This window comes from Athene noctua, chromosome 1 (genome assembly GCF_965140245.1).
Source record: "Athene noctua chromosome 1, bAthNoc1.hap1.1, whole genome shotgun sequence".
Lineage (NCBI taxonomy): Eukaryota > Metazoa > Chordata > Aves > Strigiformes > Strigidae > Athene > Athene noctua.
The window spans coordinates 86,291,631-86,307,728 of NC_134037.1; the positions used below are offsets into that span (position 1 = coordinate 86,291,631).

At 35.1% G+C, this 16,098-nt stretch overlaps 1 protein-coding gene across 6 annotated transcripts in view; it reads left to right on the forward strand.

The window, feature by feature from the left end:
- RYR2 (ryanodine receptor 2) overlaps window positions 1-16,098 on the forward strand; it is a 431,008-nt gene that overhangs the window by 288,037 nt on the left and 126,873 nt on the right. For all 6 annotated transcript variants that reach the window (XM_074896823.1, XM_074896825.1, XM_074896824.1 and 3 more), the window contains 11 exons: window positions 1,512-1,785; window positions 4,626-4,740; window positions 5,292-5,424; window positions 6,585-6,688; window positions 8,062-8,197; window positions 8,881-9,067; window positions 9,544-9,649; window positions 10,900-11,020; window positions 12,277-12,446; window positions 13,423-13,643; window positions 15,916-16,006. In XM_074896823.1, the coding sequence (XP_074752924.1) occupies window positions 1,512-1,785; window positions 4,626-4,740; window positions 5,292-5,424; window positions 6,585-6,688; window positions 8,062-8,197; window positions 8,881-9,067; window positions 9,544-9,649; window positions 10,900-11,020; window positions 12,277-12,446; window positions 13,423-13,643; window positions 15,916-16,006 (1,658 nt within the window). The remainder of the gene's footprint in view (window positions 1-1,511; window positions 1,786-4,625; window positions 4,741-5,291; window positions 5,425-6,584; window positions 6,689-8,061; window positions 8,198-8,880; window positions 9,068-9,543; window positions 9,650-10,899; window positions 11,021-12,276; window positions 12,447-13,422; window positions 13,644-15,915; window positions 16,007-16,098) is intronic.

Below are 16,098 nucleotides of genomic sequence, written 5' to 3' on the forward strand. Positions count from 1 at the left end.
TGCAGTTATCAAAACAGGAGCCAAATGACAGCCTGGTCATGAGATTCTCCACCAAAAAAATCAAAGGAAATTTACTATTGTGTCCCTTCTTGTTATTATTTATTTCAGTGTTTCTGAAATATCAGCCCAAACACATCTCCTCCTTTTACTTGTTTTTAAAGTGTTTTTATTCTAAAAACTGCTAAGCTGTATGGCAATGGAAACACCTCTAGTATAGTGTTTGGACAGTAACAATAAAATACAGTATTACTGCTCTTTTTTTCCCCCCCTTACCCTGTATTACCTCATCTTAGCACAAATTCTCTTCTTTGTTAAATGTTCTTTTTTCTGTAAACTTCTGTCCCTTCAATATCTTTCTTTAAGTACTTTTACTTTATTTTTTTGTTTGAGTTTAGCCTGAAATTGCATCTGGTTTACTCCAGAATCATGTTAGTGTCTTAACACATAGATTTCTAATTTGAAAATCCTTTTGATGTTTAGTCTGCATCAGCCACCTTCTTCAACATTAGAATATTTATTAGGCAGTTTATTGAAGTTCAGGAGAGATTACCAAATTTACCTTCTGGAACTTTTGCTGTTATCTGCTTGGCATAGAAATTGATTAGTTAGGTAAGTACTGAAGGTGAAATTCTCTAGTGTATAACTATCAGGATATCTCAAGAGGATCCTGAATTGATCTGACAAAGTCTTGCAAACACAAATGAAAGTTCCCTGAGATGGGAAAAAGAACATTATTCAATTGTCTTTATCAAATACTTTGTCATGACTGTTAGTTCATGAGTAATTTTTCTAACAGTAGACTCAAATCTTAACTGACATTATATAGCTTGCCTACTTTAACATATGAGTTTCCCAAATATAAATAAATAAATATATATATATATATATATCACCCAACCAATAAAAGTTGTCAGTGAGAATACCAGGTATGGGTTTCTGACTTCATTAGAGAAGTCAGAATTCAAAATATGTAAATGATGTTTGCCATTTTTTTGATTGGAGTCTCTTAATTTCTATTTCTTTCGAAGGGCCTTTAGTTTTGGCAAAGGACTAAGTTAAATTATTCTGTTTTGTACATTATAAAATTTTGAGTGGATACAGATCTTAGGTAAATAAATAATACAGCATTCACATGTGCTACTTTTTCCAGTTTTACTTCATAATATGTATAAAAAACCCTCAGACCTGGTTTTCTGGAAAAATCTTGAAAGCAATATGTAGAAATAAATCTGGTGACTGTGAGCATCTTGTATGTCTTCATAATTTTTCATGTTATCAGATTTATTTTCTGTATTTTAACTTTACATATAGGCTTTTGGTTTTGAAATGTTTCTGCTTCTCTTGTGTGATTTTATTTTTCTTTGACAGTCTACTAAAGAAATACCCCAAAAAAAGTGCTTTTTAAGAATCTAATTCATTCCAATTCATGTTACATAATGGGTTCTGAGGGACTACCAGTAGAGAGATGAGCAGTTCATGGTAATTCTTTGATTTATGTATTTTCTTCACAGCTACTCTTCAGCAGTTGATTTCAGACACAATGGTACGCTGGGCCCAGGAATCAGTGATAGAAGACCCGGAGTTAGTGAGGGCCATGTTTGTATTGCTACACCGCCAATATGATGGTATTGGTGGCCTGGTTCGAGCCCTACCAAAGACCTACACCATAAATAGCGTGTCTGTGGAAGACACAATCAATCTTCTGGCATCCCTCGGCCAAATCCGTTCCTTGCTTAGTGTCAGAATGGGGAAGGAAGAAGAGAAACTTATGATTCGTGGATTAGGGTAAATAATTGGAGTGTAACATCTCTATTTACAAATATTTGTTGTTATTTGCTGTATGGTTATGGCCAAAGTTATACATGAAGCTTGAATGTGTATAGTCTGTATGAGTGTAAATGCAAACACCTAGTATCAGTTGTGCAGTATCTTCAGTTGTAAGATAGAGCCTTTGCAGCATTATGTGCATTATTTTTGGAGAGAAGCAAATGACATCTGTAAGACTTCTTGTAAGAAACCTTGAAAACATATATGTAATGTTTTATGATACTACACAATATATCTTATTACCGTATTTTAAATAGTATGGCTGTGAAGAATTCTGTCAAGAATACTGTCCATTTTATATGTATGTGGTGATGGTAGCTGTTGAAATGTACAATTTCCCCCAGCAGTCAGCTAATGGAGTTGTGTCTACACGTGTCTGTATATATATGCCATCTTTTTATTGCACTGAAGTAGTTGGTATTATTTGAACTATGACGTAGTTCACCCAGTCTTATTTTTCCAAATTATATGATTAATTATAGTGAAATATAGCCTAATAAAGAGTACAGTTGAAGAAAACAGTACAGAAAACATAATCATCTCTATTAGCAAAGAGTTTGGTTTTTTCTCTCACTTTTTTTCAAATAAATGTTACTATCTGAGAGATGTCTCATGGAATTAAACATCAGCTGTGATCTGTTAGACATCCTCAATCAGCAAGAGCTATGATAACCAAAGATAAAAATCTCAGGAATTCAAGGAGAAGAGAAAGCTTTTGTTGTGCAAAATAGTGTTTTCTTTGTTTTTGAGCTTACTGAAAGCTTCAAATATCCATATAATCTCTATACATAATTTTGTAGTGTCATTATGAACAATGCCTACTTCTTAGTCTGCTAGTGGGTCACATCAATGTTCCCTGGTTGTTGCAATGTTCAATGTACTCATGCTAAAGATTTGGCAAAGGGGAAAGTCTGTCATCTGTCAAGACACAGAAAATACTGATATTTTTAAATCTACCTTTGTACTCCAAATTTAAGTTGCTACATGTCACTTAAGCTAATGAGGTCTAAAATGAGTGAGTGATGACTAGATTCTGGCCTGGGAAAAAAAAACAGTCTTAGGAGGGGATTTAATTTCAAGTTCTGCTTCCTTTTTGTTTGTTTGTTTGTTTGTGTGGTTTTTGGTTTGGTTTGTTTTTTTTTTTTTTTCCCTCAACATTTTCTGCTACGAATTAAAAGCTCAGATTTTGTGAATCTGATTTAATTTTAAGAACATTTTTGGTGATATGTGAAAGTCTGGTGTAAGGAAGAAGGAGTATTTTCTGTTAAGCTAGTGTTCTCTCACTGCCTGTTCCTGTCACCCTTCTTGGTAGCCTCTTATAGTCTTGTTTATCTTGTAGGCTTCCCAGCTGTGCTGTTTGTACCTTTTGTAGCCCAACCTGGCTCCAGCACCTGTTTAGAAATGCCAGGTTTTTTTCTGCAAGTGGAAGCAGCTGAGAAATGAAAGTTTCACTCATTCCTGCATAAAAACCAGTTCCTCAGAAATGCTATTAAGATTTTTTTCTTAAGTATGAAATATCATAATGCAGTCCACAAACAGAATACTGAAAGTGGATGTACTATCCAAAATACTGTAATATTGCTGGCCAGCCCCTGAGGTCTTTCTGAACTGTATTTCTGTAAAAGAAAGCTGCTTTAAAGAAATAAGACTTTAGAATGTCTTGGCAGATTGATACTGTCGAGGTCTTTTTCCACAGGATGAAGCATTAGTGCAGAAAGGAAATGTGGTATGGATAGCTTTTGGAGGCAGGGCCTATCCTCTGTCATCTCAGATATGACATCCAGCTTTAGGAGAAAAAGATGAGCTAATCTTTCTGGGAGTTACTGGGAGTCAGAAACTCTTATAGTGCCACCTACATCAGACATACTGGATGCATACTGTTGCATGACTAATAGTTGCAGATTTGTAGCTTTTAGAGTGATGGAACAGTCCATTTCATGTCTCATCTTTTATAAGGCTAAAATTTGCCTTGACTGATTGCAAGAGTTTTAGGTCAGAAAAAAAAGAGACTGCTTTTATAAAAGATACAATGAAATTTCAACAGTTGTCAACAGTAGTTTCTATAGTGACTTGCTAGTCCTTTTCTCACTTGACCTGAGTGCTTTTACATTTATGGCTTGTGTGTTATTTCAAGACTAATTACAGGTTTTAGAAATTTAATTTTTAAACCAGACATTTTTGTTGGACATTTCTGCATAAAATATTCACATTATAATATCCAGGACTGATTTTAAAGTATGTAAATCTGTTCTGCTGAAATAGGTAGGAGAGAAGAGTTCTTTTGAGCAGTGACTCATGAACTGAGGTTAATATTTATGCAGATTCTGTTTCTGATGCTTAGAGGATACCTGGACATACATTCTCTGTCCCCTACAATTGTTTTTTCTTGGTTTTGATGGCAGATGTCAAATGTCTCAATGTTGAAATGCTCTGAAAAGAATGCTCTGAAAAGAAGCAAAAATACCGATGAGTTGAATTTAAAATTTAAGCTAATATAGCAGTTTTGATCTTTGCCAGAAAATATTTTTAGATCTGGAATGGAATTTCTAATGAAAACAGAAGAGCATTCTACTCTGGTGTAATCAAGTGGTGTTTAGGTCAGTAACTATAATATGAGAAAAGAAAGGTCAGGTTTTTCCACGATGTGCTTCAGATTGAGACTCAACCTGAAAAAGTCCCTGAGGTAATTTTTCCACCTCAGGTGGTGAAGAATTTCATAGTAAATCAGCAAATAACATAATGGGTAAACTATTGGTCCATAACATCTTAATCCAATTTTTTCTTTCGTTTTCCTGTAGAGACATCATGAATAATAAAGTATTTTACCAACATCCAAATCTCATGAGAGCTTTAGGCATGCATGAAACTGTCATGGAAGTGATGGTAAATGTGCTTGGTGGAGGAGAATCCAAGGTAAAGCAATTCACTCTTAGAAGATAGTTTAGACTATAGCTGTTCAAAGCTTTATCCCATAAGGGGCTGAGCGGTCACTGGAGGTACTGACACCAAATTTCTATTAGCACAATAATTGCTAAGTTTTTAGAAGAATCTATCCATCCATTAGCATTGTAATTTCAGATGCTTTAAAGAAAAAACTGCAAATAGCACTTTATATGCTTACTGGATCTTAAAGGGGAGATCTTTTTAGAAATTAATTAATTGATGCAGTATTACTCTGTGAATCTGAGCATGCACATTCTTTCATGTTTTAATGTAGAATATATGGGTGACCCCAGCTCTTGTTTTTCAAATTTATACCTTGATCTTTGGGGCTTAAGGATTTATTTATTTGCTAAGAAAGCCCTGTTGATTCCAGGGTGAAACTTAAACAGTTAACTTCAGTGAGGTGCAATGAATTAAATGCATAAATATTAGTGTTAAAAGGCTGTTACATAAATGATTTTCTGCAACTTTTATGCCTGACTTAGAGTCTGAGCTTCAGTCTGGTTTTATTTGCTTCTTAGGAAATCACTTTCCCAAAGATGGTGGCAAACTGCTGTCGTTTTCTGTGTTATTTTTGCCGCATCAGCAGACAGAATCAAAAAGCTATGTTTGATCATCTTAGCTATTTACTGGAAAACAGCAGTGTTGGCCTTGGTAAGTAATCTGTGTGGCTTTTGAGATTCTAAACCAAACCCAAAATCTTAAAACTTTCTACCTATTTTTATACATATATCTAAAAGCACCAGTGTTTTTCTGCATCCCCCTGTGTTGAAGTTTCTTCTTCACCTAGTGCAAAAACATCTTCATTAACTGTATTGCTAACTATTAACTATTAACTGTATTGCTAACTCCAAACAAACTCCTGCATTATTAAGGCAATATAGTATGTTCTTTTTCATATGTGCCTGAGCATTAAGAGAGAGTCAGTGTTCAGTTGCACATTTTGAAGAACAAAATAAAATCCTGATTTTGATGAAGAGAATCAGAGGTAAGCGTTGGCAACATTTCATTAGGGCTTACTTCTCACTACTCAAGCTTACTCCCCTGCACTTTCTTCTGTAGATTGTTCAGTATACACCTATGGCAGTGGGAGAAATACAGAGCTCATTTGCTTCGGTATGCATGTATAGATGCCCAGAAATGAACATTGACATTTTCTTAAAGTGCTAGCCTTTCTTTTCTAGGCTGAAGTGTTATAGAGGAGATACATTTATCCTTTATTTAACTTAATACTGGTAATTGAAAATATATAATTATTTAGAATCATAATAGTATTTTTTATAATGATCACAAGTTCCTTATTAATATATAGGTACAGAAGCATAAACTAAAAATCTTTTTGGAGAGAAAGTGCCCAAATCAAATGCATTTGGAGTGTTAATATGAAAACCTTAGCTTTTTCTAATACTATAATGAATGTCATTTTTAAAAGAAATAGATAACATATATTGTGAAGCTTAAAGATATTTCCATTTCAATACATTTGATAAAATGTCAGTGTTTTAGATATAAAATCCCTGCTACTTTTTCCTTGTAATGAAGTTGTCAGTTAAGTAAAGTACAAAGAATGAGATCTTAAAGTGTGATGAGGAATGTGTAAGAAATGTAGTTTCTAGCTTGAACATTGTATTTTGACTTCATATCAATGTCACATTTCATATGAGTGCATGATTTAGTATAAACTGAGTGGTATAAATTATATGCTTATAATCATGCTAAATAATGAAATATTTATTTAAAAAAAGATTGTTAATGTATTTCCTATTAATTCGTTGAATTTTTTTTTGAGTTGAAACTAAATGTTATTTTAACAGCCTCTCCTTCTATGCGAGGATCAACTCCTTTAGATGTTGCAGCAGCCTCTGTGATGGATAACAATGAACTTGCACTAGCTTTAAGGGAGCCTGATCTGGAGAAGGTTGGTAGCCTCTTTATCAAGCAGTTTTTCCCCTGTAAAGAGGGGAAGATTCCTGTTTCCTGGAGTAATCAAAATCCAAGATTATAAGAATTATATGGGAGTTTTAGGTACCTGTCAGAGGAAAGATATCAAAATCTGATTGTTCTTTCTCCTGGTGGTGTGGATAGTTGAACTGAGTTTTTAATTATGACATACACAGATGTAACCAAAAGGAATTGCCTCAAGGACAGCTCTTGTGCTGGAAATAGTGGAGTCTATATCCAACTAAATTTCATTGCTAAAATCTTTCTTTGTTCTGTCTTGATGGTGGCATGCAGTGCTGACATAATGCAATAGGGATTACTAGAAGCCTTGTGACAACTTGTTAAATATATATATATATATGACAAATTTTCAGAGAGATACCTATCTGTATCTATCTGTATTTTTTCCTAACATTTAAACCTGCTTTGGAGAAGATTGAAGGAAGTGGGATTAATTAGACTAAAGGATAAAAAACTGAAGAGAGCATGTGACAATTATGTAGAATATGTAAATTGCTGCTGCAAGAAGGAATAGCGTAATGGTTACTATGTCAGTGGTGGATAAGAAAAGCAGCTTAAATAATGGAAAGACAGATTCAAGATAGACAGTAAAAACATTTCTAATAGGAAGGCAGACAGTGGAATAGATTGTCTAATTTGTTCTTGAAGACCTCCTATTCTAGAATATAACCTTTGTAGGAAAGCATCTGTCATCCTTTCTAAGAACAAGAAGATGGACCATGTATGTTTAAACGGACTTTTTCAGACATCATTCTTATAAATGGCCTGCAAAAAGAAACTCTCTGAATTGGTTAAAGACTATACTTACAATAGTAAGTAATTGCAATTCAGAAAGGAGAGGGTCAACTGAAAACTACTATTGAGACTATAGGGAGTGTTACTGTTGTGTGTATAAAAAGAAAGGAAGAAAAAAGGCAAGTGAAAAGGAAGGGTTAAAACAGAGAGTAGTTAAAACAAAAGAGTAGACCTGTTATATTAGAAGACATGTTTTCAAATATCGATAGTGTGTATTAATAGTTAGAGAATATTGCAAAACTGGCTAATTTGTAATGCTCAGGGTTGCAAGAGAAATGAGATATAGATAGCAAAGCAGTGATTTAGAGAGAGGAAAAATGGAATTAAAATAAGTAAGGTGTTGCAGTTCATGGCAGAAGTAGGAAAAGACTGGGAAGGTGAACTAAGAAAGAGACTTCTCTTCTGATTTGCCCAAAATATGATATGGTTTTGTTGGGGATAATAGAATGTGAACACCATATTCAAGGATGCTTCCCTTTGAAACTGCACTTGTTTTTCACAATAAATATTTTTTTCATCTTACCTTGCTTTTAGGTGGTTCGCTACTTGGCTGGATGTGGATTGCAGAGTTGTCCTTTGCTGATTTCTAAAGGGTACCCAGACATTGGATGGAATCCAGTTGAAGGAGAGCGATATTTGGATTTTCTTCGTTTTGCTGTTTTTTGCAATGGTAGAGTAGAAGTCTTTAAATTTTATATCTTACTCTAATGTTCAAATAAGTTTGTCACTTAAAATAGTAATACAAACCAACTTGATAAGTTACTGTATATTTAAAGGACAGTTTACAGAAAGAGTAGAGTTTTGCAAGGCACGCAGTAACTTAGATGCCCATTTCACAAGTCATATATGGTCTTACAAGCCTATGCACCCTTTTTTAGATCCATCTTTAGTCTTGAAATGCCCACATCTCCTTTAGAAGTAGAGCAGAGTCCTAAATCTTTTTATGACTCATGCTATACATGGAGCCAAACCCCCATCTTTTGATGAAGACTTAGATAGTTCAGTTTTAGTGTTTAACAGCTATATTGGTCCCTTCATTAACTCTCTCACTTGACTGCGAGTCTTTACTATAAATCAGTAGCTTCAGTGATGCTTTAAACAACTTTTATTACATAGTTACTTTTTTTGGCTGTATTTAATTTTGAATTAAATCACATGTTTTATTTCATAGCTTTTATACAATAACAGAGGAGTATGTGTGTTTATGTAACTTTCTCATAATATTTAAAGTGTTTTCTAGTTAAAAGTATCTACTGACACATGCATTCTAAACTTTTGTGTACCTTTTTCCGATTATGCTTCAGAAGTCTTTTAGATACAATCTTAAATCTTTATATTTGTTCTATGTGGTAGGAGAAAGTGTGGAGGAAAATGCTAATGTTGTAGTCAGACTGCTTATCCGACGACCTGAATGTTTTGGTCCAGCTCTGAGAGGAGAAGGAGGCAATGGTTTACTTGCTGCCATGGAGGAAGCAATACAAATATCAGAAGATCCAACAAGAGATGGACCTTCCCCAAGTAATGGATCTAGTAAAACCCTGTAGGTGCAGTGGAATTTCTTAAGTTGCCGTATTTTGTTTATTTGTTTTAGAATCTAAGCTTTGAAATGACTTCTTTGTTTTAACATGTGAATTATCAGCTGGATTCTTCCTTGAATTCTATGGAGGGTAGAGATTTGTCTTCTGCCAAATAGTTCTTCCTCTGCATTGTTAATTTAAGTAACTCTCTCTGAATATTAAATCCTCTTTAGAAATCTGTTTATTCTTTGTCAGTCAGTTAAGAATCAATCCATTCATGCAAAATGAGACTGATAACTGGTAACAACACAGATGTCACAACAATCTTTTGGAGAGAAATTCCATTCAGTGTTAGTCTGCTAGAAGTCCACTAGTTAACAGGAAGCCACTGTGTGTAAGCTGTTATACCTATGAGCAGATTTTCTTTTTTTATTGCTGATGTAAAAACTTTCTTGTATTTTTTAATCTTTTAATTGTTTTAACATTTAACTAATTACAGTGAAATGGAAGAACAAGAAGATGACACTATTCACATGGGAAATGCAATCATGACCTTTTATGCTGCTTTGATTGATCTCTTAGGACGCTGTGCCCCTGAAATGCATGTAAGTTTTATGTCTTCATGCATTGGAAAGTAAAGGCATAGCTGTTTTATTGATTGCTCAGTGGTTTGCTGTTTGGCTTTTTCACAGTAACACATTATCAGGTATTAAACAGTGGTATGGCTACATAGTATTTTAACGTACATAATCTGTTCATCTGCTAATATACAAGAATTTCTGTAAACTATTCGGAAGCTGTTCTTTTTAAACAAATTATTCCATTGCTTTTCTTATTAATGTTCCCTCTGGTTGGTCTTCAACAACATTCTGTCATTAATATTGTTGGATTGTCCATTCTGACAATCAAATTTTGCTATTTATTTTAATGGTGTAGAGTGATTTATTTATTTTTTTTAATCTATGGCTTTATTCTCTTCGTATACTTATTTAAGAATGTTTAAATTGCATTTAAAAGAGTAAATATTATAGGGCATTCTTTTAAAATGTATGAATAAGCATTGTCCCTGGACATACATAATCTTTGTTCACACTGACAAACCTTCTCAAAGGTAAGATGTCACTCTTTCAGGCATTAGATACAAAGAATTAGACACTCACACTATAAAAACCAAGCTCTTACCGCATAGTTCCTAAGAGCTTGAAGCTATTTGAAAATATTTGTTGTTTACATTTCAAAATACCTTCTTGTTCTTCAGAAATTCTGCTTAGTAAGGCATAGTTTCTCTTTTCACCCTGAAACGTGCCCTAATTCATATGGATCAGTATAGAGCAGTATTTGTGCAGAGATCAATAACTTTAGCAGATTTGTGCAGAGATCGATAAATTGAGAAAGGAGAGAGATATCTATATAATGAAGTCAGTGTATGAATATCTGTTTTGTTTAAATAAAAAAAAAAATTTCTTGTTTTCTCCCTGTCTCACTGCCTTTTTTAAAGAAAACCCATAACAAAACTACTGGGATATCTGAAGGTGGTGTTATTCATCAAGTATAATAAAAATGGCCTTTTTTCATCTGAAAATCTGCTTTTGCTTCCCCCTCATGCTACATTTTAATGCTTTGTTCACCTGTTTTACCTAACTTTCCATTCTGAAGTAAGGCTTAGTCTTACTTAATAACCAAACAACTTGATTCCATCCAAAATACAGCAAATAAATACAGATTGCATTAAGTTCACATTATTAATTAAATGTGATTTTGAGAGCAGTCATTCTGTGGCTCAGGAAGTTTCCAGAACATGAACACATATATAAGACAAAAAGAAGACCTTGTTAATATTTTGTCTCTTCCTTAGCTAATCCATGCTGGTAAAGGGGAAGCCATTAGAATCAGATCAATTCTACGGTCTTTGATTCCACTGGAAGATTTGGTGGGAGTAATTAGTATTCCTTTCCACATGCCGACTATAGCTAAAGGTAAGATGGTTCTTCTACTTTTTTTTTGTCCCATCCCATTCTTATGTTTTGTAATTTAATGACATATTGATATTCATACTTCTCTCAGAATTTGAAAATGTTATAGAAATTAAACTATTTATTATGTGAATTAGAAGATAAATCATACATATTTCAAACATTTTTAAAAAAAATTTTCTGCATGCTATGGGCAATAATATTAACAATTAAATCACTGATGTAAATCCCATTCATTTAAATAGAATCATGAAAACCTATTACAGCTTTAAAAAGAAATTTAAAAATACGTACTTTATATTTTTCTAAAATATTTTACAAAATTAGTCTCTTTTCTTGATAACATAATCCTTAGCTTTTGTTCTTCTAACCCTATCAATTGTATCTAGCAGATTTTACTAAGACACCAGAGTTGTTCTTCAGCAACTATGGTGAAGCTTATAGGTGTGACATACATATGCAAATGTATTTCTTTGCGTTTTCTGCCTACATAGAATTGATTGCAATAGTGGTAGCTATGTGAATGTCGGTATAAAAGGGAAGGGAATTACATCTGCTTTTTGGTTATCTGGAGAGAGAACATAATTTCAACATGGATTTTCTAGGGACTTACAGCACAATAATGTCCAATAGGTTACAGTAGAAGAGATAAAAAGTTCAGGCATTCTATTACACATTTATTTATATTCCAAATAGTGATAGATGTATAGGTGATATCTCAGTAGCATGAAGTACAGCACATAGATACAGAATTTGATTTTGAAAATGAAAGTAGGAAGATTTAAAAACATTTCAATGAATTCCTTTCAGATATTTTAGAACTTTTCAGATACAGAGGCCTTTTTAGCACAATCTTAATCCATCATCATACATTACAGATATGCTCACTAGTGCTGCATTTGTGGGGTGCTTGATGTAGAATTGTTGTAATTTTTTCTTTCTCTCTACTTATTCTAAGAACTAGGTAGTTCTGCAGATGAGTTAGTATGTTTCTGGGTACTTACCATATTAGAATATCAACTAATAAGAATCCCTTAATACATAAAGCTTGTATGGACTTTGAGATCTATCTGGGTATAATTTGCCTTATGCATTCTTTTTCAGTTAACTACAGATATGTTGCCTTTGTGTAACAAAACCATGGGGAAGATGCTTAGATATTAACAGAGACTCAAAGCCTCTGACAAGTAATAAAATGACTGCCTAGTCTGCTGGTGAAGGATGATCCTTGTCATTGAAGTCTTATTTCTTCCTTTTAGATGGTACTGTGGTGGAACCTGACATGTCTGCGGGGTTTTGCCCAGATCACAAGGCAGCCATGGTTTTGTTCCTTGACAGGGTCTATGGAATTGAGGACCAGGATTTTCTTCTACACCTTCTTGAAGTTGGCTTTCTGCCAGATCTTCGTGCAGCTGCTTCTTTAGATACGGTAAGAGTTTTAAGTCTGTTATTTTGGTTCTGTTATCTCACTGAACACGGCAGCAGTTTTCATCCCTCAAAAAATTTTTTATTTCTGAGTCTGCATTTCTCAAATGCTGGATGAGCTGCCTGCTGCTGAGCTTTGAGAATCCTTGAAGAACAGTGAAGAAGCATTCTCCAGAACAATGCTCACTTTATAAAGAGCCCCCAAATCCATAAGAGATGCAATACCTTTCCCCAGGAGAATTTCTGAGCTTGTGCTATAGAACAGAAAATTAAGCTGCCAATGAAGCGTAGAACTGAGAGACTCTTTCCAGAGATACACAGAAAGTGTTCATTTGTTAGGGCATTTATTAGGGACACCTATTTAGGAAATCAATAAATTTTTGTTTTAGTTCCTCCTCAAAATTGCTGCCTTTTTTCTGTGAGCCTTATTTCCATCTAATTTTCTTAGCTGGCTTGGTCGAAAAGATAAGATTTAGAGAGCTTATATGAGGACTAAGACATGGACTTAATTTCCTTATTTGACCTTTTATGTCAACATTTTTCTGAAAGTAATTATGTTGTTATTTAAGAAGGAGAGCAGGTGAAGATTTTTTCCTCATTTGGAACTTGGGCTTGATCGTAACACAGAAACCTACCGAATTTTGTAAATGCAGTCTTGACTGGTATTACCTGATTTTGGAGTGTTCTGTTAAGCAACTATGACATTTTTCAACATAGTCTTAAAAATTGTTTTGTTTTTGAATGGCTACATTTATGGTTTTGTTCATTAAAAACAAAACAAAACAGAAGCCATCCGTGAAACTTTAGAAACAGGAAAGGAAGCTAGGCATCCAGCTTTCAGTAAGTATCAAATCCTCATTTGTGTATTTTGGCAATTTATGTCTTTATAACTACTAAAAAAGAAAAACAAACAAGAAGTTCTTTTCATTTGTAACAACATTGATGAGACAAATCTCATTTCTGTCCCATTTAATTCATAGGCTGCTTTAAGTGCTACGGATATGGCTTTGGCTCTGAATCGATACCTTTGCACGGCAGTCTTGCCTCTGTTGACCAGGTGTGCTCCTCTTTTTGCTGGCACAGAGCACCATGCTTCACTCATCGATTCCTTATTACATACTGTGTACAGACTCTCAAAGGGATGCTCTCTTACCAAAGCTCAGCGAGATTCTATTGAAGAGTGTTTGCTGTCTATCTGTGGGTAAGAAAGTACTCCTGGCTGTACAGGAATGCTAATTGATAAAGTAACCTATGATATTTATAATACAGGAATGCAGAACTATGCCACCATGGTATAATTAAGAATTTTTTTTCTGGCAGATGGCTGTGATATTTTTAAATACACTGTATTCAATTTGCAACTTTATTGATCACTCATATGCCCTCGGTTATTTTCCTATTACTGAGTTTTTTGAATTAAAACCTTGGTAATTAACTAAGAGGACATACTGCGGAAAGACAAAGCTCTGGAAATGCGGAATTGTGCATACACTGAAGTGCCATTTTAATACTTATAGCTGTACAGATTGGCAGTATGTTTGATGATCAGTAGATTATACAGTTCTATGGAGATGTTTATGTTGTGTTACATTTGAAATCCTAATCAATAGTATTGTTATTACCTCATTATTGACATCTATGGGGAAAATTTTGTCTGAGTATCTGCAGTCTCAAAACCAGTGGAGTATTATCCAATTTTTCAATTAACTCGATTATCAGAAGTTGACGAAGAATTTATGAAATCAGTTTCTAATTAAAGTTGACAACTTTTAGGCTTTCAAATCACCGGCGTTTTTTTTTTAATATTCACCATAAAATTTTTTTGCATAATATGGAAACATGTTCAGAAATAACAGGCATTTATATTACAGTACTGTAAAAAAGTACGGTGTAGCATGTCTTTGTACATGTTGTGGTTTGAGCCTAGGGGGCAACTGAACACCACACAGCTGCTCGCTCACTCCTTCCCCCTCAGGAATGGGAAGGAAAAGATAAAACAAAAGGCTCAGGAATTGAGGCAAGGACGGGGAGGGATGATGCAGCCATTATGGTCATGGGCAAAAGACAGACTCATTAGAGGAAGAAAAAGAACATGAATTTATTTCAAACACCACCACCACTTAAAAAACAGAGTAGGACAGTGAGAAGTATAACCACATCTTAAAAACACCTTCCCCCCACCCCTCCCTTCTTCCTGGGCTCAGCTTTGCTCCTGATTTTTCTACCTCCTCCTCCACAGCGGTACAGGGGGACAGGGAATGGGGGTTGCGGTCAGTCATCAGCCATTGTGTCTGCTGCTCCTTCCTCCTCAGTGGGAGGACTCCTCATGCTCCTACCCTGCTCCAGCGTGGGGTCCCTCCCACGGGAGACAGTCCTCCATGAACTTCTCTGACATGATTCCCTCCCATGGGCTGCAGCTCTTCCTGAACTGCTCCAGTGTGAGCCCCTTCTGTGTGTTGCAGTCCTCCTAGCAGCAAACTGCTAAAGCATGGGCTTCCCACAGAGTGCTGGCCTTCTTCAGGTGTAGCCACGTGCTCCACCAGTGACCTCTATGGGCTGCAGGGGCACAGCCTGCCCTCTCCCTGCCAGGCTGTGCGGGGTGGGTGTCTCTGCTCCAGCACACCTCCCCTCGCCCCTCTCCTTTCTTCTGCAGACCCTGGTGTTTGCATATGTGTCCTCCTTCACAGTTCAACTTCACAACTCCCACTACTCCTCAAAGGTTCCCCTTCTTAAATATCTTATCACAGATGTGTGGCCACCATCGCTAATTGGCTCGGCCTTGACCAGAGGCAGGTCTGACTTGGAGCCAGGGGAGCTTTGAGAAGCTTCTCAACAGAGGCACCACTGTAGACCCCTCCCCTGCTACCAAAAACCCCCACCACACACACAAAGCCAACCCAATAAAATATATATATATATATTACTTTGATAAGAGCCAATAAAATGACCAGTGTCCATTATTTATCTGGAAAGGTTTAATGTCCATGCCACTCTAACATACATGCTATACCTTATTTCTTCTGTCCTTCCAGTTGGTGCCCAGTGCTTTGTATCTTGTTTAGTACATCTGAAGAGTTAGTGCTCTTATGTCTGTATTAGTTTCTAGGACATTTTTAAGAGCCATTGAGATATATTAAAAGAAATTGACATTATAACCTTTTCTCATGGACATGGTGATCATAATATGTAATACTAAAATGCAGTATTTTTCTCCCTGATTGTCAATAGATCAGTTATTTTCTCTGCTTCTTTAAAGCACTTGATTTGCGGCTTGTTCAGAAGGTTTTCTCTGGTATCCACTTGTTTGCTTTCTTTTGGACACTTTTTCTTAGTGCCACAAGCAAAATCCTATTACTTTATGAATTTGAAAAAATTTTATGGCATAGAACTGACAGGTTGCTTTAATGTGATCATTAATTATTTACATGACACTATGCTGGTACTTCCTTTTGAAATGGTTTGTCTCCATTTAGGCAGTTGCGGCCTTCTATGATGCAGCATTTGCTGAGAAGATTAGTATTTGATGTTCCTCTATTAAATGAACATGCAAAGATGCCTCTCAAGGTAAAAATATAGTTTAATATTCAACAGCATTCCTTGTATACAAAATGTAATAGAAAATACTTGCATGGAGGATATTCTCTATCTTCTCCACT